The sequence below is a fragment of the Ceratocystis lukuohia genome (genome assembly GCF_044167205.1).
Source record: "Ceratocystis lukuohia strain C4212 chromosome Unknown Supercontig2_pilon, whole genome shotgun sequence".
Classification (NCBI taxonomy): Eukaryota; Fungi; Ascomycota; class Sordariomycetes; order Microascales; family Ceratocystidaceae; genus Ceratocystis; species Ceratocystis lukuohia.
The window spans coordinates 3,241,896-3,266,467 of record NW_027263521.1 but is presented as its reverse complement, the minus strand read 5'-3'; the positions used below and the strand labels follow the sequence as shown (position 1 = coordinate 3,266,467).

Genomic DNA, 24,572 nt, shown 5'->3' with positions numbered 1-24,572 from the left:
GGCGAAGCTAGCATCTTGTGTTTCTCATGAGCATGGTAAGAGCGGAACCCACTCAAACCCGACTCGGTTTGCGCCGGCTGAATACTCGCTTGAGAGATGAGAAGATGCCCTTTTTATGTTCACGACCCATCGATCCAGACATTACGCTTGCACCATCAACAAAAGTCGCCGATCGTGGGATAGAGGCTGGGTCATGTGGAAGATCACCAGCACCAACCGACGAAGAGGCGGCCGAGGCGGTTGCTGCCGCGACCCTGCGTTGCATGAAGGCGGCGCCCGTAGACATACTACGTCTAGGGACATTTCCTTGGTCCTGCGGAGCTGCGGGCAGGCTAGCACGCTTTTGCGAGATGGTAGAGCATATACTGGAAGTTGGCATAGCACCAGCAGTGGCAGGTACGGGAATTTGGGCAGGCGATGATGCGCCCGATGACGCCGAAGAAGCTGGGGTCTGCGGCTTGTCGTAGTTGCTGAGAGAACGGCGGATTGATGAGCGGCGAGGAGGGGTGGCGCCAGTGATGCCCTTTTGCTGCAGCGAGACCCAGACCGAAGAAATAGCAATAAAGGCACGTGTTTCGTTATCAATAGGTAGAAAGCGACGATCGTTGCTGGCGAATACATTGGCCGCCCCTTTATTAGCCACGGAGGACCGAGGTGTTAGGTGAGCAGAGTCACGTGGCTGGTCTGGCAGATAGCAAAAGTCCTGGATCTCGAGCCAAGTGGGTGTCACTGTTGCCATGACAGGATGGCGTCGCGTAGCGGGGTCAAGGATACTGAACGTAAACTTGTATGATGCGGGCTCATCACTCCCAAGATTGTTTTCAGGCACTGTTGCAGGTCCATGAATAACGCGACGCTTTGCCCATCGAGCCCGGGTTAACACACCGTCTGCACTCTCATGCACGAAGTCATAAGACCCATTCGTAAGCGCAGTAGCCGACCAAACAGTACCATCAGCAAGGACAATATCTGTTTTTTCGGACTCGAGCACAGGGCTAAATACAGCAATAAGATCTCGTCGGTCGAGCCTCTCTTCGGTAGCATCACTGTTCTCATCGATATCGTAGTCCTCGCTTCTAGCTAGGACTAGATCGTTGGGCCCAAGGTTGCCGCTAACTCTAAATAACCGAGGAAATTTGCGGGCGAGCCGCGGTGCAGCAAAGGTTGACCCAGAAACAAATGTGCTAGGAAGGACATCGAACATTGGCTTGGGGCGAGTTTCGGTGACCAGCTGGATCTGCAGTAACAGTTGGGGTCGCATTTGTATGAAGCGGCGGCTCTTTTTGACGACCTTTGGTGGCGGCTGGGCGACTATGAATCGGGAGCCCGTCTTAGACAAACGTGTGGATCGCCTTCGAGAGCCGCCAGCAATAGACGATGTGAAAGTGGAGCTGTTGTCTGAGATTTCCGAATATGTGCCATCGTCATCCTCGCTAGAGATAACCGTTGGTGGTTGGCTAGGAGTCGGGGCGGGCTGCGCAAGGTAGTTGCGAACATGGTAGTTTTCTTCGTCGGGTAAGGATACGTTGTCGCCGACTTTCGGGGCCTGGGCATCAGGTTCCTGGAAGCGAACCACATGGCTTTGTCGTGGGATATAGTCAGACACTGGCCGCGGCCGAACCGGTTTCCTGGCGATAGGCGTTTGTGTGTATACAGGAACTTCTGCAAGAGACCTTCTATTTGAGCGTTTTCTCGCATCGGCCTGGGAATCTGGCAGCTGAGTAGCGGGTATGCTGTTTTCCATAGTTTCCTCGTGAATAATTCCGACGGGTTGTTGGCGGGGAGGAGGCAAACTAAAGCGGAAAAGAGGAAGACGTCGCGGTACAGAAGATGATTCCGACAGAGCAGGTGGCGGCGGACGAGTCGAAGTCATATCTTGGTGCGAGCTTGAGTCGGAAGCCGAATATTGGCGGCTATGTAAACTGGCCCCCGAATGCAAGAACATGGATGGCAATGAGGCGGCTGGGCAGATAAAGAGGATGCAGCGAAAATAAGAATGATCAACGTAGGTAGGAGAATGTAGGCGAGAAGGGAGTAGAAGAGGTAGAGACAGGAGCAACTAGGGAATCCAAGACAGCCAGACAGACCACAAGTAACCAGAGGCCTTGAGTGGGATATGTAGACTACTTGACTAGTTGCCGCTTGAGGGAAATGACAAAGCTAAAAAAGAGAAAAAAAACCTAGGGCAGGCTAAAGGGATGAATAAAAATGATAATGCGCTGGTGCTGAAGTGGCGTTGACTTTGACGGCCGTCTCTTCGTTGGCAGGCCGGGAAGAACGTTGGTGTTTCAGTAGGTACGATGACACAGAATGAGTGGCATGCTATACAAAAGGTACCACGTAGTGAAAGGGACGAAGAAAAAACCCAGAAAAATTAAGGCGAGGAGATGGGCAATTATCCGTGATTTTGTGCCTGTGGGTGCATGTATCTATGCCGTTTCGAAGGAGTCGAGGTTGCTAAGTTTTCGGGCGCCTGAATCAAAGGGAGCAGATAAACAGGCAAACAGGAGGAATAAGACGAGCCTTTGTCTTATAAGCAGACGCTATCTCTAGAGGTCAAGTAGGCTTAAGCAGATGCGGAATACTAGTCAGCTTCTTCGAGTCGATTGGTGGCAACTAAGAGTATAACAGAGGTAGTGCGATAGGCGTAGGATGAAGGGCACAAGACAAAAGTCGGCAGCTGAATGTGCAAGAGCGTACAAAGAATACAAGAGCAGTGTGAGGAGCAAAGTAGGAAGATGTAGGCCGCAATTAGATGTTCTCGCAGGGCCGTAAACAGCGAGATATCAAGGGTGTAGGAATTCTTTGCGGAAGGCTCGGCAGTAAGATCCCAAACAAAATAAAGCAGAATCCTAATATAGTGATGAGCAGAGAGGGAGAAAGTTGTAAGTGGGAGGAGGAGGAAGAAGGAAGACGGATTTAAAAAAGAAAAAAAGAAAAAAGAGGATCAAGAAACAAAGAGGAACTGAAGGTGGAGGAGGAAGAAATAAAAAGAGTAAAGAGGACGAGGATTAAAAGAAGAAAATAATCGTAAGAAAAAAGGCATAGGAACTAGAAGGAGAAAAGAAAGAATAATAAAGCCACACCGGCTTGAGTTAAGCCCTGGCCGAAGAAGATGGAAGGAGAAAGGCTGGACCTCCAGCAAGCGGCAGCAAGCAAGTCAGCTCGAGTATCAAGGTTTCAAGATCCAAAATAAAAAAAAATAATGCGATAAACGATAATTAAAGAAGAACCAGGGAAAGAATAGAATAAAACCCGCTCTTCTTCTTTCTTTGTCTTTGCTGGCCGACCCTTGTTGCCCTCGTTCTCGCACTCGCTCTGGCTCTAGCTTTAGTTCTCGTCTCGCAATGTGGAGGGCCCAGTCCAGAACAAGAAAAGAAATATTTACAGGGAAGCAAAAAATAACCCCAGGAAAAAAAGAAGGAATAGATTGTCGCTTTGGCGAGGATATACAGCAAGGACAAAAGGGGATGCTATTGGCGCTGTGATTGCTACGACAGGAAACGCCGGAAAACCGTCCATGACGATAGCTCAGCTTGGTCGGCACTCGGGGTTCGACCGAATGACTCCAACTACTCTCCTTGGCTAGGATCCTAGGCTAGCCGATCGAGGACTTCAGTCCAATACATATATATGAGACCAATACAAGATGACAACAGAACAAAAGAACACTACCAGCCAGGAGAGAGCAGCGATAAAATGAGCGGTGGCGGCAAACAAATCCGCCTTGCTTGCACTGCCAACAAGCTGAGGGGTTTGGGCCTGGGAAAATCCAGACGTGGGCGGGCTGTGAAGGGGTCCAGAGGAGAAAGAGAAAGACAGTGTCCGTGCCAGGGCAGAAGCCAAAGCCAAACTTCAGGCCCATCAGCTCGTTCCTTTGCTAAGTCCAGAAGACCATGTCTACTGACAACAAGACAGAAGCAATGGCCAATTGACACGATAGGTCGATCTGGAGAGACAGAAAAGCTTAGATACTTCAAGTTAGATGAGTTTAGAGACCACAGCAAGTGCAGTGCAACGAGACTGATAGAATGCAAGATCGGAGACACACACCCAAGGTTCAGATGAGGCCAGCCAGCGTAGAGAAGCGTCATAGCCAAAAAGAAAGGATAACAACTCTCTCCATCGAGTAACCCAACAACGCCTCTGCTGCCTCTACCCTTCTTTTCTTCCTAGTCTCGCTCTCCCAAGTTTAGATTTTCACCCCTTCCAGCGTATCCTCTTGCTTTAGCTTCTGGTTCTGCAGGGTTCTTTTTACGTCCTGTGACATGGGACGAGACTCGGATTAATAAACCCGAGCTATGCTTTTAATACTGACTGTGTGAGGGCAACGGCTCTGATGGTGGCAGGTGCTTCTCCTGTCTTATGACCTAAGCCCGCTTGTCTTTATTTTCTGCCCTTGGTTGCTCACTCTTGGGGGGGGGCAAAACAAGAATAGCCCCATGCATGTGCCGGAAGTATCGGAGCTCTTTCAATAAAGAAAAACGCACCAAGTTCAGATTTCAAAGACAAAGCCCAGCAAGTGACTGACCCCCTAGTTAAAGGGGCTGTCAGAGGACGAGTTCGAGCTGGTTTCGTTTCCTTTTTAGGAGTTTCTTGACGAACCACGCGGACAGCTTCTCGCTCCCGCTCACTCACTTGAGCCTGCCTATATGAGAAGGCAAAGCGACTGCAGGCGCAAAACCAAGCCAAGCGCAAGGACCAGGCCTTAGCTAAGTCTAGGATTGGTCAATCAACTGGCCATGAAAAGAAAAAATCTGAAGATGCAAGGGGAGGCCTGCATGCAAAAGAAAAAAACAGGCCCTGCGGAGTTCTTCCCTAGTCAGCAGCGGAGTTCAGTTCTAACTGCACGGCTTTTAGTCAGCTCACCTTTAGCATGATGACGCCAAGATGCGGGCGGACTTTGTGCAAAACGGCGATTTTGAGACAAGAAGATCAGCCAGGATATGACCAGTCTAAGTTGGTTATAGAAAAGGCTAGGCAAGGTGTTCATCAACATCTGTCGAGGTAGAACAAAGCAGGGCGGAGGGTTGCAGGGTTCACACAGTCGCTTTAGTGCAAGCACCCTTTTGTGAGACGGACTTTAGGCCTTCACTAGAAGCTATTGAAAGCCCTGCCTTACCCATATCGGAGGGTTTTCCAGCCGGTGCACCGATATCCGACCCATGGGAGGATTGAAGTATGCGCTGCTAAATTGAAACAGCAAAAAAAAGAACCTTCGATGAAAGCCTCACGATAGTCCAAAAGGAAGACCGCAGATTTTTTTCCCCGCAATAGGCTGCAAATCCGTACTTTTGTCCAGCTCACCGCCTTTAGAAAATTCGCTCTTGCAACTACCACATTGCCAGGAAACACTCATGCCATAAGAAAGCATAGCATGTCTGCCTGTTTAGTTCCAAAAGCAACTACCCGTTCACAGATGATGTGGTGGAAGGTGCCAAAGTAGCAAAGAAACTACGTAGTTGGCCGATTTCTTCTTTTCCTCAAGACGCTTCTTGTTTCTAGCGCCTCTTGGCTCTTATACATGCACGTTCCAAAGCCAATTGCCAGCTGTATAATCACACATGAAATCTGCAGTTCGGCAGCTTGAATGAATTCCTTGCGTTTTGGATTCTATCCCTCCCATGCTTACAAAAATAGTTTTTGGCGCCTATGCAAGGTTCAGTCAACAGATGTGCACGGATCTGTTTGTCATCCTTGTTTCGTGCTGCAAAAGAGAAATAGGGCAAACAACTAGAAGCGAGAAGAACTTAGTCAGAAGAGAAAAAGAAACATTTAATGCGTCTTTGGCGTCGACACGGGCCAAGGCTTGAATTATGCCATGTGCTTTTGAGCGGCGCAAGAGACGCAAAAACAAAACAAAAAGGAAAAGACAAAGGAGCATAGAATGTAAGAGCGAAGAAATGCGAGCAGAGAGGAACAAAGAAAGCCTACCAGCCTTGTTGGGCAGGCAGGCAGCTCGGTGGGATTTAAGCCCGTCTCAACCCCTCTAAACTCCTTTTAGAAGCTGCCCTAAACACAGCAGGGCATTTAGCATGCATGTATTTACAGGGCGGAGAGGAGCGGAGAGGAGCGGAACAACGCCAACCCAAAGCCTTTGAAGATCTGCTATTATTGTACCCCACAACCCGAAAGCATAGGAGACGAATAAAAAAAGACTATACTTTAGAGGAGTCCTTTTCATTTCCCTTGCTGACACCCATTTTTTTCGCTTCAACTTGCTGCTTGATTTCTAATCAGCTGCAAGGTAAGAGTCAGAAAACAAGTCGTGCAGGAAGAGCATAAGACGGCTCTTTAACAGGACAAGTATTCGAAATAACCATCCTGGAGAGAAGAGAAGAGAGAGAGAGAGAGAGAGTGTGTGTGTGTGTGTGCGTGTGTGTGTCAAGAAGGAATATAAAAAATTTAACGCGGGAATACCAGGAAGCATAAGAAAAACTTGCGAGTACCTCAAAACAAAATTCTTTGGTTTTTTCTAAGCCACATACAAGTCAGTCTGTAACGCGGACTCCTCCTAAAGTCCGTTCAATTCCATTCAACCACCCACGCTGATCGAACTTCTTCCCTGTTTCTCTTTCCACCAACTTCCCATGCAGATCGTTGGCACCCCTAATATCCCTAGCCCTTCCCTTTTTCCCCAATGCGGAGAGAGCTTCTACTAAAGCCAAAGTCATGACCGATGGATCCAAACAGCATTCATCAGACATTAGCACCGACAATAACAGTACTGAGACATTGTCTTGAGCTTGGACTTAGCTTTAGACTTTGACCTTTATTCACATACAAAATCCATAGGCCAAAATCCAAGTCCCAGGCTAAACCTAAACCAACTCACAAATTAACAATATCCAATTTCCCCTCGCAGTAGAGCTCTCGACTGTGATTTCTCGTTTCCGACCCAAGAAAGGCTTCGTTCGCCGTGACACCGTCTTCCAGCCGCGAAAGCTCAACCCCCGCTCCCTCTCATCGCCGTCTTGTCCGCCTAATCCCGACTATTACAGGGCCTTTTGACTCTATGTGAAATATCCAGCCTTTCTGATCACGTCAATGCTAAATCTAAATCTACAACGAATGCCAGTGCCATTCGCCAATGGCAATCGTGATAACCCCTGATAGACACGGTTATAACTGATCACAAGCCTTTCCCTTTTTTCCCTAGTCAGTATGGGCTAGAAAACGCCTCTCATCAACCATATCGTAAATCTTCTATTTCCTCTCCACCTGCTCATATTTCCAAGCCACCCATATGCCCATTTCACGTGATGTGCTGAGCAGACTTTGTGCTAAACTTGGCGATCCCCTGACCTTGGGCTCTTTCGTCCCTTTATGATACTGTATGCCTAATATAATATGGCGATAAATCACTCTTGTCTCCAAGTTTCAGCTTGGCCTAAGCCAAAGAGACAGTTTCGTAGTGCCAAAAGAAATGTTGCAACCCCAGACTTGAGAACTACCCCCCTCCCCCCCATGCCCAGTGCGCACAGATAACCCTATAATCAATATCGTCATTTTAATAAGGGTTTAGTGTCATAGATAAGATAATATTCCATCGCTTATCTTATCACACGGCTTAGTCCTTGTCCATCACCATCTAAACCTCATTGCTTTTGTTACCGCAAACCCGCCTACTATTCCAAATCCGACGACTGATAGTGTCTTCACGTAACGTCACACCAACAAAATGGCAGAGCCCTCTACCAACCGAGTTCCATCCGGGACAACCACATCTAAAACAGATACAAACAGGCCAGCCAAGAAATCCGACATAGCTCCAATACCTCTTGGCTTCATCTTCACGCTATGGAAGACCCTATTGCTACTAATCGCATTTGGAAGCGCGATTGGTCCATCATACGATACCTCGACCGAAATCCTCTTTGACTCTGCCGCCGCTACTCATGTACCCGAAAACGATGGCGATGCCCCACTGCACTCTACAATTGCGCTGTTATTTGATAGCAAGCCGTCGCCATTCCGCACCCTAGTGACCCGCCTTACACGGTGGGATGCTTTATACTTTGTTAAAGCTGCTCAACGCGGCCGCCTGTATGAACAGGAGTGGGCTTTTGGTATCGGCCAGCCTGCATTAGTTGCAACACTATTGCAAGGCTGTAAATCTACTGCAATTGAGCTTGGCTTGCATGCAGATGCCGTTACGGCCGCCATGGGTGTCGCCATCGCAATTTATGCGCACTTGTATGCTGTACACGCGCTGTATGCCCTCGTTGAGCTGATATCAGGAAGCAAGAGATTGGCATATGTCGCTGGTCTCCTACATGTGTTCTCGCCGGCCGGCCTGTTCCTCGCCGCGCCCTATGCCGAAGCTCCGTTTGCGTACTTGACATTCACCGGGCTCTTGTGCTATGCGCGTGGCCTAACCATGCAAAGAGGGTCATGGGGCCGTGTAAAGAGTACGCTGTGGTCTGGGCTGCTCTTGGGCCTAGCTACAATGTGCCGTTCTAACGGCATTTCATATGGCATAGTTTTTGCCATGGATCTAGCAGACGGCCTGCAAGAACTATTTGGGCAAGAATCTAGAATAGTATGCGCGCCAAAGCTTTTTGTGTCACTGGCAGCCACAGTGCTGGGTGGCGTCTTTGTTGGCTTGGGATCTCTCTTACCACAGGCTGCTGCATATATTAAGTTCTGCGGCCGTCAAGGCGCCGAGCCACGGGAATGGTGTACAAATCTCGTACCCAGCATTTACAGCTATGTTCAGAGGCGGTATTGGTAAGTACAAGCTCACATGATGCTTCTTGAAGATGAAGTGACAGTCGCGGCCCTTGTTTATGCGACGCACAGAGCACCCGCCCCATACTGGCCTAGGCTAACCTGCGTCTATAGGAATGTCGGCTTCCTCCGGTATTGGACACCTGGGAACATCCCCCTGTTTGCTTTGGCCATGCCCATGCTATATATTCTCTGCGCATCATCCAAGGTGTCGTTGTTAGGTGGTCCCACCTCTTCAAAAGCCCCCGCAGTCGTGTCCATGGTCCGGCCAGGTCCCAAGTCTCCATATGCTTCGTTGATACAGTCCCTAGCTATTAGTCAGGCCATTCTAGCCATTCTAGCATTCACGTCGTATCATGTGCAGATTATTACCCGCATATCGTCAGGATATCCTCTGTGGTATGTTTGGGTTGCCGAGCAGCTGGCAGCCACAAGTGATCAGGGAAAAGTACTTATTGGCCGTAGGATCGTGGTGTACATGGTGGTTTACGCTCTTATTCAGGGTGTTTTATATGCTAGTTTTTTGCCGCCAGCATAAGAGCTAGCGGTGATAACGTTGTTGGGATTAGATGTGTGCTATGGAAATCAGCTCCGGATGCGATGTGTAGAAAGAGAAAACATGTTTTTGTGCATTGAAAATGTAAAAGAAAGAAAGTCTGGATGGAAACCAAAAAAGAAGATAGAAAAGAACAAAAAAAGAAATAGTCAAGAGTCAGTGGCCAATCAGTGCTGCGGTGTATCTCAGGCTGTACCCCATCGTCGCTGCTATAGTCTCTCATAGCCAAGTCGCTAGGAAGCTTAGGCCTCCTCAGCTGGGGCCTCGGCCTTCTCCTCAACACCCTTCTTCTTATCCGTGAACAGATGCGCAAAGCACAGGTGGTACAAGATAATCATACTTACAATCAGCCACTGGAGCACCTGCATCCCTGTACCTTCCGAAATGTAGATGCCGTCTTCCTGGGGATCCATGTCATTCAACCACCATGCCAATGCCTTTGCGACTTGAGTTGTCATGACTGCCGAAGCTGCGGCAAGACCAAATGCCACTACACCTAAACAAGCAATAATAGCACTAGTGTGACGTGATGTCCAAAATGCCCGGGGTGATGGCTGGGCAAGCATATTTTGACGCACAGCTGCAAGCATGACTGATGCCATGAAACAACCAAAGGCGCCAGCAATTAGTGGCGGGAAAACACGTGTCTGCATAGCGCGCGCAGGCACGAGAAGTTGAGATATCTGTGAAGACGTTGTCGCATCCATGTTTTCGGTGATGAAGAAAGATCGTAGCTTATCTTGGCCTAAGCCGGTCGTCGAGTAGCATTCGTAGGGGCTGTTGAGTGGTCCATTGACACACATCGCTATAAGGTGTTAGACTTAGTAATAGTGAAGGTAGACCTGTGGCTTGTAACTTACCAAAGTATCCCACACGTACTTGCACACTGCTACTGTTGGAGATCTGGAGTTTCACAATGTACAGGCCGGGTATGCCAGACGATTTGGACATACATCCAGCAATGACCAAAGCTACTTGCCGTTAGTATTAATGAATGATGTGTGCAGTTGGTAGCAGGCCAAACTTACAGTGGAACACAACAACCAAGACTAACAAGATGTAGCCAAACACACGCGAGTTAAAGCGTTCTATAATGGGATTCGCGTCAATCATCATGAACCTATGCTCTCACGGCCAGTATTTCTGTTCTCTTTGCTTTTCTGCTTAAAGACCCGGTGCCTAAGCTGAGGTGCGAGTATTGAAGTAGAAAAAAGAAGGAGACAGTAAAAACGGCTTGGATTGGTTGTAAGCAACTTACTCGAAGCTGGCGTCTCAGCCATATTTAATACGAGCCGATAGGGAGAGAGGAGCCTTGAAGACGAGAAACAAGTCGTGTCTGAGAGGCAAACGAGAAAAAATATTATATATAGAGAGATCAAGTCCGAAAAAATAGACCGAGTGCGTTCGTCTTGGCAAATTTAGCTTCCAACATATGCACTTGCTGACACTTGAAAGTTGACACAGCAAGCTAGGCCGCGGTCTAGGCCGGCGTTCCGGTGAGAATGAGCGTGCTTCTAGGGATCAAGACAAGGCGAAGCGTGTAAACCTATAGTTAAAGCCAAAAGGAGAGATAATAAAGGTAGTATGCAAAACTTGCTGTGCTGTGTCTTCAAATGCAGGAGCAATGTTGGCAGGAAAAGCGGTCACGCGAAACGACAAGATAGGGGCACGAAACAGAAGACAGGATGAGTGCATGCAGTGAGGGGGAATGGGAGAATTTACCAAGCGAGTGGAATGGCTTTCCTGGCAGCAATGGCTAGCTGTGCTCGTTGAGGTTATCGTAGTAATAGCTGTCAAGATGGTAGGGAGAGAGGGAATCCAATATTCTAACACCACACAAGAGACCTGTGTGTTGCAAAAGAGATACAAAAGAAGATAGGGAAATAAATTCTTCACGGCCTCCGAACATGGTGACACCTTTTCCCAGCTTTATCTAAAACTCAATTACCAGCTTTCACAGCTCCGCATGCTCTATGGAACAAGCCTTTTCATGGTTGTCACTGGAATGTGGTTGATAAGGCGACACCTCCCTTGGCCGCTACATTGCCCACAATGACCCCAAAGAACGCATCGAGTAAAAGCTATATAACAAGGAATTAAGGAAATTTCGCCTCGAGAAACGTACCCACTGCTCTGATATGCTCTATCGTGGCTGCAATCGTTTACGACTTTTTTTAGTCTAATAATAATACCACAGCAACGACAGTCTGCAAAGCTACTCATGCCCTAAGTTTGTAATCAGAGGTCAAGTGTGGAGTTAACCCTAGTAACCGTTTGTGTCACATAGACTAGCAATAATTGCCTGGGGAAATCTTCACAACTTCATGTTGGTTGTTTCACTATTGCTAGTAATTATGGTCTTTCATAGCAACTTCCACCTAATTTGACGCACAAACTTGAAAACGAAAACAAGACTTTTTGTTTAAATTTTGCAACTTCCTAATTAGAACTTCTGCCACTATATCCCTAACTTCCTACCTTGCTTAATTCGAAATGCATCAACTAATCCCTTAACAAGCTTCTTTTGTTTATCGCTCTTGCGCTAAACCCGGATCCTGAAGAGTCTTCCCGAACGGCATCGGTGGCCCTTAAACCAAACTTAGCCTCTCGCCCCCAAGCAAAATAGCTCCCTTCAACCGCAGTCACAGACAGCTACAGCCATTAAAAAAAAAGACATGTCTACAACTATTCCCCCGGCTGCCAACTCAGATGCAGTCCCAGCCATACCATCAGTCACGCTAGAGAAGACAACTACATCGCCTGAGTTGGCCGAAGTTCTAGCTAAAGACCCGGAATTACATTTATGGTTGACAAATACAGGCTACTTTGACCTTGCTAAACGCACCAAAGTACTGAAAACTTACCACAAGCTTGCCCAAGTTGACCAATTAGCTAGGCGGCGCCTGGCTGAGCTCAAAGAGGAGACAGCCAAACATCAAGCTGCCATAGAACAAGAGCGTGCTCAGATTCTGCAGGAGCTCAACAGCCATGATCCATCTTCCATCTTAGCAGTTCCTGGGTCATGTGCAGCGCATTCTCTATCCGAATATGTGACAGACACCGGGCCAGATGCCGTAAACTTACAAACATGGACTACATCAGAAAAGACTCTAGACCCCGCATCTAAAAACCTATGCAAATCCCGAGCTGTCAAACCTGAATATTTTAGATCTTTTAGTTCAGCAAACTTGCCGCGAAATACTGACTACCATGCCCGCAAATCTTCACCTAGTGGTATCCAACTTGGTAGTCACAAGGGTAACACTATCGAACTGCCAAGATACAAAAATTCTAAGCCTTTTCTATCAACGATCTCTCGACCTATACGCACAACATACAACCTAGATGAATGGATGCAAGATTCTGCTAGACGGGCCGGATCACCCGTCAACCTATACACGCCCCATGTTAGCCGCAGAAGAACGCCTTCACCTCGAGCAAATCTTTCCGACAGACTAAATTCTTACAGGGAGCGCGATATGCACGACAATGACCGCAGCTTGCCGGACATGAATATAGACGATGAAGAAAGTGAGATTACTGAATTTTTAGCGGCTTTGTATCACAAACTGAGAGCTCACGGCGTTACTAACAACGAATACATGGGGATCTACAGATACCCGCTTTTTCATCATTAAATCATTCAGTTATGAGAATGTTGACCAGTGTATGGCGAATGTAAGTCCTCGTAGTACAACACGAACACGATGTGATGTACGTTGTTTCCGCTTGTAATGGCATTTTTCAGCTAACACAAAGCAGGGAATTTGGATGACACAATTCGAAAACGGGGAAAAGTTTGCAGAAGCTTTTGCACAGAAGAAGACGCTTGTGTTCTTTTTCTCTGTCAACAAATCTGGATCAGTACAAGGCTATGTTAGTCTCTCCATTCTCTTAAAAAGCTACTCTTCAATGGGACGGAGACTTACGCATCCTTTTAACAGGCCGTTATGAAAAAACCACCGAGTTTTAGAGTACCCCCTCCCACATGGGCTAAGCGTATTCGCTGGCACGCTTCTCACCCTTTTGTAGTGCAATGGCTCAGCACCACCGAAATCCCCTTCTCCCATATCCCCCACCTGAAAAACCCACTCAATGAGAGCAAGCCCATTTTCTATGCCAAAGACGGCCAAGAGATACCATTTGATATTGGCCGCAAACTTATAGCTATCATGAACGACGAGGCCAAGGCTATCAATAGTCCCACTCAGGATGTGCCCATCAAACCCGAACGAGGGGGATGGGCTGTTGAGGAAAAAATGACGAGGGACAGTGCCAAATGGTAAAGGTGAAAAATGTGCATATCTTAGGGTACAGGGTTAACGACAATCAATAACAAGCATCGTAGTTACAAGCCGAAGTTTGCGTTCTTCGGCCTAACACTAGGGTGTACATGATTTCAACTAGTAGAACATGAGCAGGTCCGATTAGTTCTTCTGAACGCTGATACGTATCTCTACCATAGCTAGCGATGGTTAATTCACAACTTGAAAGGCACTTTTTGTCAAGATCTTGCTCACGAATATCGTTTATGGTATAAGTGGCGAGTGTTGTAAGTGTTGAAAGAAGTATCTATCTACCTTGCTTATGATGCAATTCAAAGTACGATGTAACATTATTCCCAGCTTTGTTATCAACGTACTAATGTACCCTTACCCCACTATAAATCTTGGTCCAAGCTTCAACTAGCAAAAAGCTATCCCAAGTTCGACGTATTCCAGCCTTAGTTCAATAAATTCTAGCCAGGCCAGTAGCAGTAACATTGATCTCTCCGCGAACTTTCTACAGCCCCTCATACCTCTCAGTACAAGAACTCTATCTATGGCTACACCCCCTCAATCGACGGCCCTTGCGACGCCAGGCCTCTTCCCGAAACTCGCCCTGCTCGATCTCACAGCCCCACCGCGTTTTCAGCACACAGTGAAACGCATCAACGATGGCGCAGACGTGAATACCTTTCTAACAAGTCTGGCGTATCGTGACATTGGGGTTTGGATTATGCAGCTGAACCGCGCACTTTGTCCTCGGCGCGAGGCTGCTGTCCAGCCGTCTGTCCCGTCTGCGTCTGCGTTTGCCCCCCCGGCTGACTCCTCGTCCAGTACTTCTTCAACAAGCCCCTCTAGCTCTATAGGCCGCCCTACCGCTATACCCGCTTCATCGCTCAAGCTGCCCTCAGCAGCACGCCAGCGCGCACGGACCTTTTCGCTACAAGATGTACAGAACGAGGCCGTGCTGCCTGCAAGTGTTCAACGAGTGCGCAAACTACTCCAACGCTCTGAAGCCCTCCTTGCTCAGGCACCTGCCGAGCCTGGCCCGGCGGGTGCGGCGCACCGGTTTGGAAATCCAGCTTTCCGAAAGTGGGTTGCCCTGTTGCAGGATGCGGCGCGAGATATGATGCAGGAGGAACTAGGAATTGATGGCGGAGATGCGGCAGAGTGCGCTTCTGATACCGGGACGGAGACAGAGACGGAATCCGAGAAGCGCACCGGGGATCAGCTGGAGAATCAGGTGGCCGGTGATTCACAGCCGGTGACAGCACTGGACGAGCTGGTCTCGTATTTCATGGGTGGCTGGGGCAGCGCTGAAAGACTGGATTACGGCACCGGCCACGAACTAAGCTTCTTAGCCTTCCTGGGCGGCTTATGGAAGCTTGGCTTTTTTGCTGATGGAGAGCAAGACGGACCAATTGAACGGGCTATCGTATTTGGAATTTTCGAACCGTGAGTCACACTCTCTTCCAAACACTATCGCACATTACAGCATCCCCTATAGAAACCTTCTTTTTTCATACATCTCAACCTGTCAATCTAAACTAACGCTACATACAGCTATCTTGTCCTTGTGCGCAAAATCATTCTCCTCTATCGCCTTGAGCCGGCCGGCTCCCATGGTGTTTGGGGCTTAGATGATCACTTTTTTCTCCCATACATCTTCGGCTCTGCCCAGTTAACTCGGCCCATAACGGCCAGCGAGCCAATGCCGCTCGAAGGCTCGGTGCGTAGCGCACCACGGCCCTCCAGCATAACTGACCACACAGCCGTAGCTACCCATGCACCACACAACATGTACTATGCAGCCATCGCCTTTATCCATGCAGTTAAGCGCGGCCCCTTTGCTGAGCACTCGCCTGTGCTGTACGATGTGTCGGGCATTTCTGCTGGCTGGGGTAAGATCAACAAGGGCATGCTCAAGATGTTTAATGCCGAAGTGCTTGCCAAATTTCCCGTCGTCCAACACTTCCGCTTCGGTACGCTGTTCGCCTGGGCGCCAGACCCGCATGCCGCGCCGTCTATTTCAAGTGTTCACCTCCGGAATCAACCTCATCACTTGTTCCAAAAGCCCTCCGTTAAGCCTGGGGCAGCAGGCATCGCTGTGACCTCTACAACCATTTCTCCCCCTGGGGGTGCCGGAACTATGGCGCCCTGGGCTGTAGGGAACTCTGTAGGGAGAGGCGGCGCTAATGCTAATGCCGCTGCGAGCGCCCGCGCACAACCGTCTGGGACTGCTGCGTGGGCCGAGGCTACCCGTATGCCCGGCCTTCCCATGCCCAGTGGAGGAATGCCGTATTCCCGAATCTCTAGTGGCACAGCTACCCCCAATACTAGCTCAGGTACCAAGATTCCTAGTGATGGAGATGGCAGTGGTAATGGTGTTGGCGGCTCACAACCTATACAAGTTAGTACGCGTGCACCGTGGTCACAATGACTTAGGCTTAAACAGATAGTTTTTACTTTAGTTGGCCCTCTAAAATAGACTCAATATTTCGTTCTTATACAGTAACATCAAGACCACGATCACAGTAGATATAAAAGATTCTTAAGAAGAATTTGGATAAAAATTGGTATCGAATGTTCAAAGACAGCGGCAGCAACTCGGAATATGATGATAAGTTGGGGGAATCATACAACAATAAAACAAAACAAGCAAGCCCAAGGGTTGATCTATATGTTACCGGCTATAAAGACACAGTAACAGATCAAATTAAGGCAGTAAACAGACGGGGAAAAACTACGAGAACGCCAAAATCCACCTTACTAAGGCCATCGGGTGCCTCTTGAAGCAGTTAAGTCGAATCAAGGTCGCCTAGCCCATGGTGATATTAAATAGTGATTTGTGACACCCCCCTTCGTTGTGAATATGTAGCAATAGGAAGGGTAACCGTGTATTGGTTCGGGTTGGGAATGCGTTGCTCTAGTATACTAGAGGCGTAGCGTGTTAGTGGGTTGCAAGGTACTACTTAGGCAGTTGTGGGGGTCGCGGTAGGTGCAGCGACAGAGTCGTCTTTCTTTTCATCAGCCTTGGGCTCTTCGGGCTTAGCCGCTTCAGTCTTGGCTTCCTCAGTCTCAGGCTCCTCAGTCTTGGGCTCCTCAGCCTTGGGCTCCTCAGCCTTGGGCTCGTCGATCTTAGAAGTTTCGGGCTCAGCAGTAGCAGTGGAGGCTTCAGTCTTGGTAGAAGACTCAACAGCAGCAGCTTCAGTGGCAGGGGTAGGAGCCTCAGCGACAGCAGCAGCAGCAGTAGTAGTAGTAGCAGGAGCCTCAGCAGCAGCCTCCTTAGCAATAGGGGCAGCCGTAGTAGCGGGGGCTTCGACAACAGAATCTCCAGTTCCAGAGGCCTCTGCAATAGGGGTTTCAGTAGCAGTAGAAGTAGCAGGAGCGGGGGCGGCAGCAAGAGCTGTAGGAGCTGCAGAAGTCTCGGGGGCGGCAGCGGGAGCAACGTCAGTAGGCTTCACCTCGGTAGCAGCGGGGGCGGCAGCGGGGGCAGCAGCGGGAGCTGATGTCTCAACAGCGGCAGCGACTGGGGTAGCTTCGGCTGATGTTGTCATTAGTTAAAGTTACGCATTATAGGCAAGGAAAGTGTAGGGGAAGATGTCTCACCAGTGACAGCCGGAGCAGGAGGAGTAGCTGACTCAGAAACAGGCTTGTCAACCTTGGAAGTCTCTGTCGCAGTAGGAGCTGCAGCCGGAGCTGGGGAAGCAGCTGCTGCGCTAGGGGTAGCTGGGACGACGGGGGGGCAGTAGCAGTACTAGGAGCTGCTGCAGGAGCTGCTGCAGGGGCGGCCACAGGAGCAGCAGCGATGGCGGCAGGCGTAGTAGTGGAAGTCTCGGCAGCAGGAGCAGCAGTAGTCGTCTTCTTCTTGAAAAGAGCCTTGACTCGGGTCTTGAGAAGACGAAGGGCGTTGGGGGCTGTTTAGAGGGAGAGAGATAGAGAGCAAAAGTCAGTGTATGCACGAGGTAATTTTGATACAAGCCAAGCGAGTGGGAATCTTGCACACATGCATGGAACCAAGTGACAGCAACCGCTTAACAAGATTCCAAGCAACAGACGGGCCATGTATGTTCCATGCGGGATATGAAAGACCCCAAAAACAGCACAAATGGGATCAAGTCAAGACCAAGTGGAATGTCACAAGTTGAACCGGGCGAGGAGGAAGAAAATAGTAGAGAAAGAACGATGCGAAAGTAAACAAGACTTACGAATGCCGGGCATTTTGGGAAGCGGACGAGGACGTTATGTCAGAAGAAAAACAAGGTAAAAAAAAAAGTATATATATGAAGAATGACAACGAAAATGAAACTGTCAAAAAGAAAAGAGGAAAAGAAATGAAAATAAAAAGCAAGAGAAGAGGAAAAAGGCCGTCCCAAGCTTGGGCTTTTGTTATTGTCTAGTAAAATAGGCGCAAGAAAGAAGGATTTCTGAGCAACAAAAGGAAGAACAAACAAGGGGGCAAAACAAGAAATTCTGGGGAAAATAAAATGAAGCCCAAAAAAGGCAAAAAAAAAATCGGGCAAAATCGATGCTGGCGACGAATGTGTGTTGTATTTGTGGTGGTGCGAAGATGAAGGCGAGACTTGTTTTTGGCGATGGAGATGAAGAATAAATAAGAAAGAAAAAATTTCCCCTTTGTAAGAAATTCAGAGATCACGAGGTAAACAAAAATGCGGTGTCCTCAGGCAGCAAGACGAAGGTAAGAAAAGGGCAGCCGCGCAGAGATACATGAAGAAGTTGCTTAATTTGATTATCGCCAGTTGAGAAAATGAGGGAAATTCAAGAAAAAGAAAAAAAAAAAAGAGTCTAATAAACAATGATGCCCTCTGACTCTAATTTTGGCTCAACTCTCTAGGGCTGTCTCTACTTCAAACCCACTATCAACCAACAAAGGTCAAGTGCAGATAACTACCTCAGCCTCGACCTGAGCATTCGTCATTTTCCAATACGAACAATCAGCCCGTCCTGTAAAAGGCCTAGGCTAACCTACTCAAGTCGAGTCAGGGGTCCTTCCTGCTAAAACTAGTCGCTTCAGCGACTTGTTGCAGCTTTTAGCGCACCAGTGTCCAAGCAGCCAGTCCACCAAGTTCACCACGTTCTTTAGGCTCTCCTCCCTTCACCAACCTAGACTAAAGCAAACTGCCTGGCCCTTGGCGAAATTACATCAAGACAAAAAGGGCTTTTGCCTCCGATAGGTGGCTCTCTTCAAACTTAGCTCGGCCTCGAACAAGAGGGTGGCAATGAAAGAGGAAGAGTCCAACGTCGAAAACGGGGCACCGTGTCAGGGTTACCATAGCTGCCCAAACAAACCCTAATCACATGAGTCTTACCAAGTCTTCACCATGACCTATTTTTATTGCGACCTTTCTAGAGAAAACAAAAATCAATTGCGAATAAATGTGAGATATCAGAACACTAGAAGATAAAAGTATATGTACACCGAAGTGAAGGGGAAAAGAAAAAAAAGTAAAGGTATCATGAACACACACCCACCACCAACAACCCCAGCCACAGCCGCCTAACACACAGGCCCCCCTACTTAGAAAGCTTAGTCTCAGCCTCGGCCTTAGCCCACAGCTTTGGCCAGCCAGAGTAAAGCTACAGTTACAGCTAAATAAATCAAGCTCAACTGAGCCCAAGGTTAAAGCCGATGCCGAGCCTAGTACACATACGCGGGCCAATATTAACATCTACTGCTCCTCAATAGCTAGCGCGATTGCGGCACCAAAAAGAGAGCTCTCCTGTGCCATAACCAGCGTCACAGCTCTCTTTTCCTCCTGCAGCGCTTCCCGTCCGCCAGTCTTAGCTCGGCGTGCTGCATCTACCAGCCCACCGAGGACGGCAGAACACCTTTGCAAATACCCGGGATACTTCTCAATGACAGAGCCGTTGAAGGCAACGGCTGTCTCGCCCAAGTCTGCCTCAGCCTCGAGTTGGGCGCGACGGGGATCGCCAGGTGCAAATGATGTGGCATGCTCGCGTGAGAGCGACGAACGCAGGTCCCACAGCGCGTAGACGCTGGTAGCAATCAGTGAACTAGAGCGTTGGGCAATAGCACTGGCAATGCGGCGGATTGCTCCAAGGTCAGCGGCTGTGGGCTCGTAGCCGTATGGCGAGGGGTGTTGGGATTTCCAGAGAGCGATGGAGGTGTCTAGCGTAGGAGAAGGGTCACTACAGAGCGGGAGAAACACAAGATATTAGCGCATAACCCAAAAAGGTGGACGGATACATAGACAAACAATAGGAGTATGAGTGTGGAGGAAGGGAAAAGACTCACCTCTCAATGCATGCAAGCGTCTCTGTCTTCAAACTGTACCCCTGCTTCAGCGACTCGGGCACCAAGCCGCCCAGAAGCCCTGTCTCGGAAATGGCATCCAGCAATACCAGACGGCAAATCTCACCGAGATACATGCCGCTAGCCATCTGCTCCAGTGGCTGGAAATCTGGCTTTTCATGGGCGGCCTTGAGCCGGGCGTCCCATTTGGTAGCCGGTAGCAGACCCTTGCCAACCATGCTGACCTCGGTATTAACAATGACTTGGGCAGCAGCATCCCACCAGGCAGGCGGGCGGTGACCAAACTTGTGGCGTGCAACTGCGCCAACAGGCAGGAAGGCCGCGATATTAGTGCCGGTACCGAGGATCAGACCCATGCGTGTGGTTAGGTGAGTGTAGGATTGCGACAGCAGGCAGGCAGTAGAGTCATTGAGAATTGCGCGTAGCTCAACAGAGAGTCCATGGGCAGCGCAGGCCTTTTTAATGACGTCACCAATATTTTGGCCCATGAGCCCGTTGACGGCCTTGAGACCTTTGCCCATATCAAGCAGTCTGCCATCACCTAGGGATGTTTGGCTGAAGGGAGGGGGTTAGCGAGAAGTGCGGCTAGAGATAAAGGGAGGTATGGTGGGAAAGGGGGGCATATGTAAAAAGAGGGGTTTGACATGACAGAGCGATAGTAGGATACAAGTAGAGGAGGTTATAGTAAACAGAGCAAGGAAAGGAAAGTTTAGAACTCACTCAATGGGAAAGCTCCAGGCTAGCGACAGAGGCAGCGGAGTCATAGAGGCTAGAGCCGACGGTCCGTTATTTAGCGCCGGGGTGCTTTCCGGTGCGAGCCCCGTCTCCCGCAGAGTCTCGGCAATATGAGCAGCCATCCACTCGAAAAAGGCCATACCTACCAGTCCGCGGACTGAGTCGCTGACAGGGAAGCTCTTCATTGCGAGGATACGAGTGACGTCACCGCCCGGAGCAGCAGCAGCAGAAGCCGCAACCCCGTCTATAGGGGTAGTGCGGCTACAGCCACAGCCTAATAACTCTATCAAAGCAATACGCAGGTTCGACCCGCCCACATCTACAGCTAGGTAGCGGCCAGCCTCAGCCCCCGAAGGCAGACGGTAGCTGTATGACGGCAACATGTTAATAGTACCAGACTCTAGGGCCTGCATGAACTGGGACCTAAAGCCAGCAGCTATAGTCAGAAGCTCGGACTCTGTGGTGCCATCCAGGAACAGACGGTCAACATCATCCAGGAAGTCCTGCACAGGCCTTTGCGGAGGAGCAGCGGCGGCGGCGGCAATGGCAGTGGCAGCCCCGAACTCGGGTAGAGTCTCGCCCATGGTGGTACTTGATGAAGAAGATCTTTTGGGTTGTGGCTGGCGTGAGTGACGACTCCCGGCTGGGTTTAGAGATGCATCGGGGGTAGCAGCAGAAGCAGTAGTTGATGACTTGGAAGAGCAAAAGAAATCCATAACAGCTTGAAGGAAAGACTTGCCACGACGAAGCGAACGTAGAATGGCAGCAAGGAAATCCTTGTGTAAAGCAGTCATGGCGAGGCAGGAGAAGCAGTTTGCTTCTCTTGTTGGATGTTGAGATTTCCCCCTTGTCTTTGTCTCTCTTCGTGTTTGCTCGAGAGAAACACAAGAAAAGGAAAAGAAGAAAAAAAGCTAGCAAGCCTGCCTAATGTCAAGAAAAAAGAGAGAAAGCCGCCCGGGCCGGATTTGGGACGCGGTTCGGCGGTCAAGAAAGGCGGCTTTTGTTGATGAAGTGCAGGCTTAAGCAGCGGGCTTGAGCCAGCACAAGGCTTTTTTGATTGGGCGTCTATAAAAAAGGCAAAAAAATTAAAGAGAGAAAACGAAAGAAAAAGCCGCTATGAGTCCCAGTGAAAAGAACTGCGACAACAAAAAGAAACAAAAGCACAAAGAACAGAAAATCCGAGCAAAACCACAATCAAGGCAAGAGTCTGTATGAGAGCAAAAGACAAAGATGGAAGTAAAATGATTGGGTTTGGTTGGTGCTTTGCGTAACCCAGGACTAGGGTCTCGAGCCGGTTAGGGTTGTTGGCGATTAGGGTCTAACTGATGACAACATCGACCACTGCCAACAACAGTTGAATGATGGTCTCTTCTGGTGCTTCTTTTAGGAGGTTGTTTCCGTTTAGCTGGAAGGGACGCAGAGCGAGGGAGGAGGAGAATAAGAAGGAAAAAGAGACAACAACGAGACAGAAAGAGACATATAAAGTCCTAGGAAAGGAAGAAAAAAGGGGAGAGGAGACTAAAAAAAGAATATAAAAAAGAAATATAAAAGTCTACAAGAGAGGAAGAATGGAAGAAGCCAAAGACAAGAAAAAGAAAAGCAAAGCAAAAGACAAAAGAAGAGCAAACGACAAGAGAACGTGACTCGATATATGTACAGCCAAGCACCTCTGGTACCTTGAAGGAAGCAAAGTGACAAGAGACGACGGAGACAAGAGAAGACAGGCAGGCCGATAAAATAGGTAAAATTAAATATGAATATAATGCGAAAAAGAAAGGTAAAAAACTATATATATGTAAGAAATACCAGCAAGTTCTTGATAGAACAATAAAAGATTGGACAATTGCTACAGGGAAAGAACCCAATGTTTCCCAATGGAACAAGCCGCAAGGTTCCTTCTTTCCCTATATGTGGTGCCCTTTTTCCCCTCCTTCCCTTCCTCTCATCCTTTTATCCTTCCCTGTTTGGTAGCTTTTATTTCAGCCCAGCAGCGAAGACAGGAAAGAAAATGAAATGACCCGCTTTTTTAGTTGTTTGAACTTGCAACTGCTACAAACCGCATGTAACTACACTACACAAGTACCTTTGTATCATGCAATGCACTTATATCATCATCAACACACGCACACACACACACACACACATACTTACATTGGAGAATAACATCATTTGGAAAACTGCACTACTAGTAGGAGAAGACCGGGACTGGCAGGCTTATTTTCACGTCCCCGCACCCATCTTCCAGCCTGCCTCTTTGAGCAACTTGGGCAAGTTCAAAAAGAAGGGGACAGCGAGATGAGATGCTGAGAGAGAAGAGACCCAGTCCGTCTTGGCTCTTCTTTTTTCTTTTTTTTCTTTTCTTTTTTTTGTGCTGACCCTGATCTGCCGAGCTGTGTTAGCACGATGGCAAGCATGTCCCCTCCAGCTCAGCTTGCGTCCACTCCCCAACCACTTCCCACTAGTCATTGTTACTTGGGCAGAGGGTCCATTTGGGGCGTTTTGGCCTTTTAGTTATTGTTACTTTTTAGGTGGAAGGCTGTGAAGCATTATAGAAGAATGCACATGGAAAGAAAAAATAGGAAAGAAGCACAGCGAAAAAAAAAAGCCCAGACCAGGCTACAATATCAGCGACAGTGCACCAGCCAGCCCACAGACAACCAGCAAGCATAGGCACTGAGTTGACTGTCTGTTCTGCGAGAATGGGGCATGTAAGAATGAATAACACATTAGTTTATATGGAGCGATGAGCGATGGTCGTGGCAGCTAGGCACGCCATCCAACAAGATAAGCAAACACACAAGCACTGCCTGGGTGACGAGTTGGCATATGTAGTCAGCAGAACAATATATATTAGTATTAGTACTTGCCTGGGGAGGGTGGCACGACGTAGCCGAGCGGACATGTAGTAACGATAGCAAACAGGATGGATATAGGTAACAACAAGTATAGTAGTACGGAGAAACACAAGGTATGATACGCCAAAAAAAAAAAAAAAAAAAAAAGCAAAGGGTTGGGTTTCCCTCTTCATCTGCTCGCTCGTGTGTGCGTGTGTGCAACCATGGGAACCTAACCCTGGGTTCATCTTATCCAGAAGCCAAGAAGTCAAGATAAAACAGGGCCCGGCCAGACTAGGCCAGGCCAAGGTTGAAAGGAGCTAATGCATGCTACCTTGGCTTTGGCTTGACAAGTTTTTGACAGGCAGGGCAAAGCAGCAGCAGGCAATAATACAGACTTCTTTGTCCTTTCCTTTTTAAGTAGTGCTACGTTATAGTAGGAGCAGCTACGAGAAGAAGAGATAGTAATAGAGGAGAAGTAATCGAAATAATGGGTAGGAGAAAACAGACATATAAATCAAGAAAAAAAAAACAAAAAAAACTCTCTTTGTGCTACCGACCACGTTCCCATTCCATTTATTTACTAATTTATCCTTCCTTGGCCATCGTCCACCCATCTTCCGCCCCCCCCCCCTTGCGTTATAAGGAAAATAGAAGAAAAAAAGGTCTTCTGTAACGTTGCCTTTTTGGTTCATCTTTTTTGTCTGATAACCTTGTCCTTTTTCTCTCTCTGCTTTGGTACCACCGCCCGTATATCAGCTCGGGACGAGAGGACAGAGAAAAAGAAAGAATTAAAAAAAAAAAAAAAAAGAGCGCAGCATTTATGGAAGGTTACGGTTTGCAATATGTTCGTTCTCTGCTGCTGCGCCTTTCTGATTGTTGGAACTTGAGATGTGTGAAGAATTTATCATCTGCTATAGTGGTCAAAGTTCCAAGGAAAAACCCCTGTGTCTTAGGGTAAGCGTGCTAAGTAAAGTTCTGCATTCTTATGTTTAATACCTATGCAAGCTGAGTGCATTGTGCAAGTACAGGTTGCAGATGCACAGGACAATACCGGCTGGCATACGGGGCAGAGAGAGAAAAAGAGAGGGTAGGAAAGAGGAAGAGAGAGCGCAAAAGACCCGACTATCTGGACGGATTCGACACCAACACACACC

At 48.4% G+C, this 24,572-nt stretch overlaps 6 protein-coding genes across 6 annotated transcripts; 2 read left to right on the top strand and 4 right to left on the bottom strand.

The window, feature by feature from the left end:
• Nucleotides 1-52: 52 nt before the first annotated feature.
• HOO65_020813 (uncharacterized protein) lies at nucleotides 53-1,873 on the bottom strand (the record flags this gene model as incomplete). Its single annotated transcript, XM_071000163.1, has 1 exon — nucleotides 53-1,873. The coding sequence occupies one exon, from the start codon at nucleotides 1,871-1,873 to the stop codon at nucleotides 53-55; it is 1,821 nt and encodes a 606-aa protein (XP_070861451.1).
• Nucleotides 1,874-7,681: 5,808 nt separating this feature from the next.
• On the top strand, nucleotides 7,682-9,268 carry HOO65_020812 (GPI mannosyltransferase 2; the record flags this gene model as incomplete). The annotated part of the gene is made up of 2 exons (XM_071006707.1): nucleotides 7,682-8,730; nucleotides 8,845-9,268. 2 exons carry the CDS (start codon nucleotides 7,682-7,684, stop codon nucleotides 9,266-9,268), a joined length of 1,473 nt encoding a protein of 490 aa, XP_070861450.1.
• A 260-nt stretch (nucleotides 9,269-9,528) lies between these two features.
• Nucleotides 9,529-10,566, bottom strand: HOO65_020811 (Ca2 regulator and membrane fusion protein Fig1; the record flags this gene model as incomplete). Its single annotated transcript, XM_071006920.1, has 4 exons — nucleotides 9,529-10,091; nucleotides 10,147-10,257; nucleotides 10,315-10,374; nucleotides 10,545-10,566. The coding sequence occupies 4 exons, from the start codon at nucleotides 10,564-10,566 to the stop codon at nucleotides 9,529-9,531; spliced, it is 756 nt and encodes a 251-aa protein (XP_070861449.1).
• A 1,395-nt stretch (nucleotides 10,567-11,961) lies between these two features.
• On the top strand, nucleotides 11,962-15,991 carry HOO65_020810 (Serine/threonine-protein phosphatase 2A activator 1; the record flags this gene model as incomplete). The annotated part of the gene is made up of 6 exons (XM_071006306.1): nucleotides 11,962-12,817; nucleotides 12,953-12,964; nucleotides 13,035-13,162; nucleotides 13,231-13,568; nucleotides 14,029-15,006; nucleotides 15,115-15,991. 6 exons carry the CDS (start codon nucleotides 11,962-11,964, stop codon nucleotides 15,989-15,991), a joined length of 3,189 nt encoding a protein of 1,062 aa, XP_070861448.1.
• Nucleotides 15,992-16,523: 532 nt separating this feature from the next.
• HOO65_020809 (uncharacterized protein) lies at nucleotides 16,524-17,772 on the bottom strand (the record flags this gene model as incomplete). Its single annotated transcript, XM_071006836.1, has 4 exons — nucleotides 16,524-17,095; nucleotides 17,161-17,250; nucleotides 17,310-17,468; nucleotides 17,760-17,772. The coding sequence occupies 4 exons, from the start codon at nucleotides 17,770-17,772 to the stop codon at nucleotides 16,524-16,526; spliced, it is 834 nt and encodes a 277-aa protein (XP_070861447.1).
• Nucleotides 17,773-19,241: 1,469 nt separating this feature from the next.
• HOO65_020808 (Hexokinase-1) lies at nucleotides 19,242-21,375 on the bottom strand (the record flags this gene model as incomplete). The annotated part of the gene is made up of 3 exons (XM_071006550.1): nucleotides 19,242-19,722; nucleotides 19,829-20,401; nucleotides 20,567-21,375. The coding sequence occupies 3 exons, from the start codon at nucleotides 21,373-21,375 to the stop codon at nucleotides 19,242-19,244; spliced, it is 1,863 nt and encodes a 620-aa protein (XP_070861446.1).
• Between the last annotated feature and the right edge of the window lie 3,197 nt (nucleotides 21,376-24,572).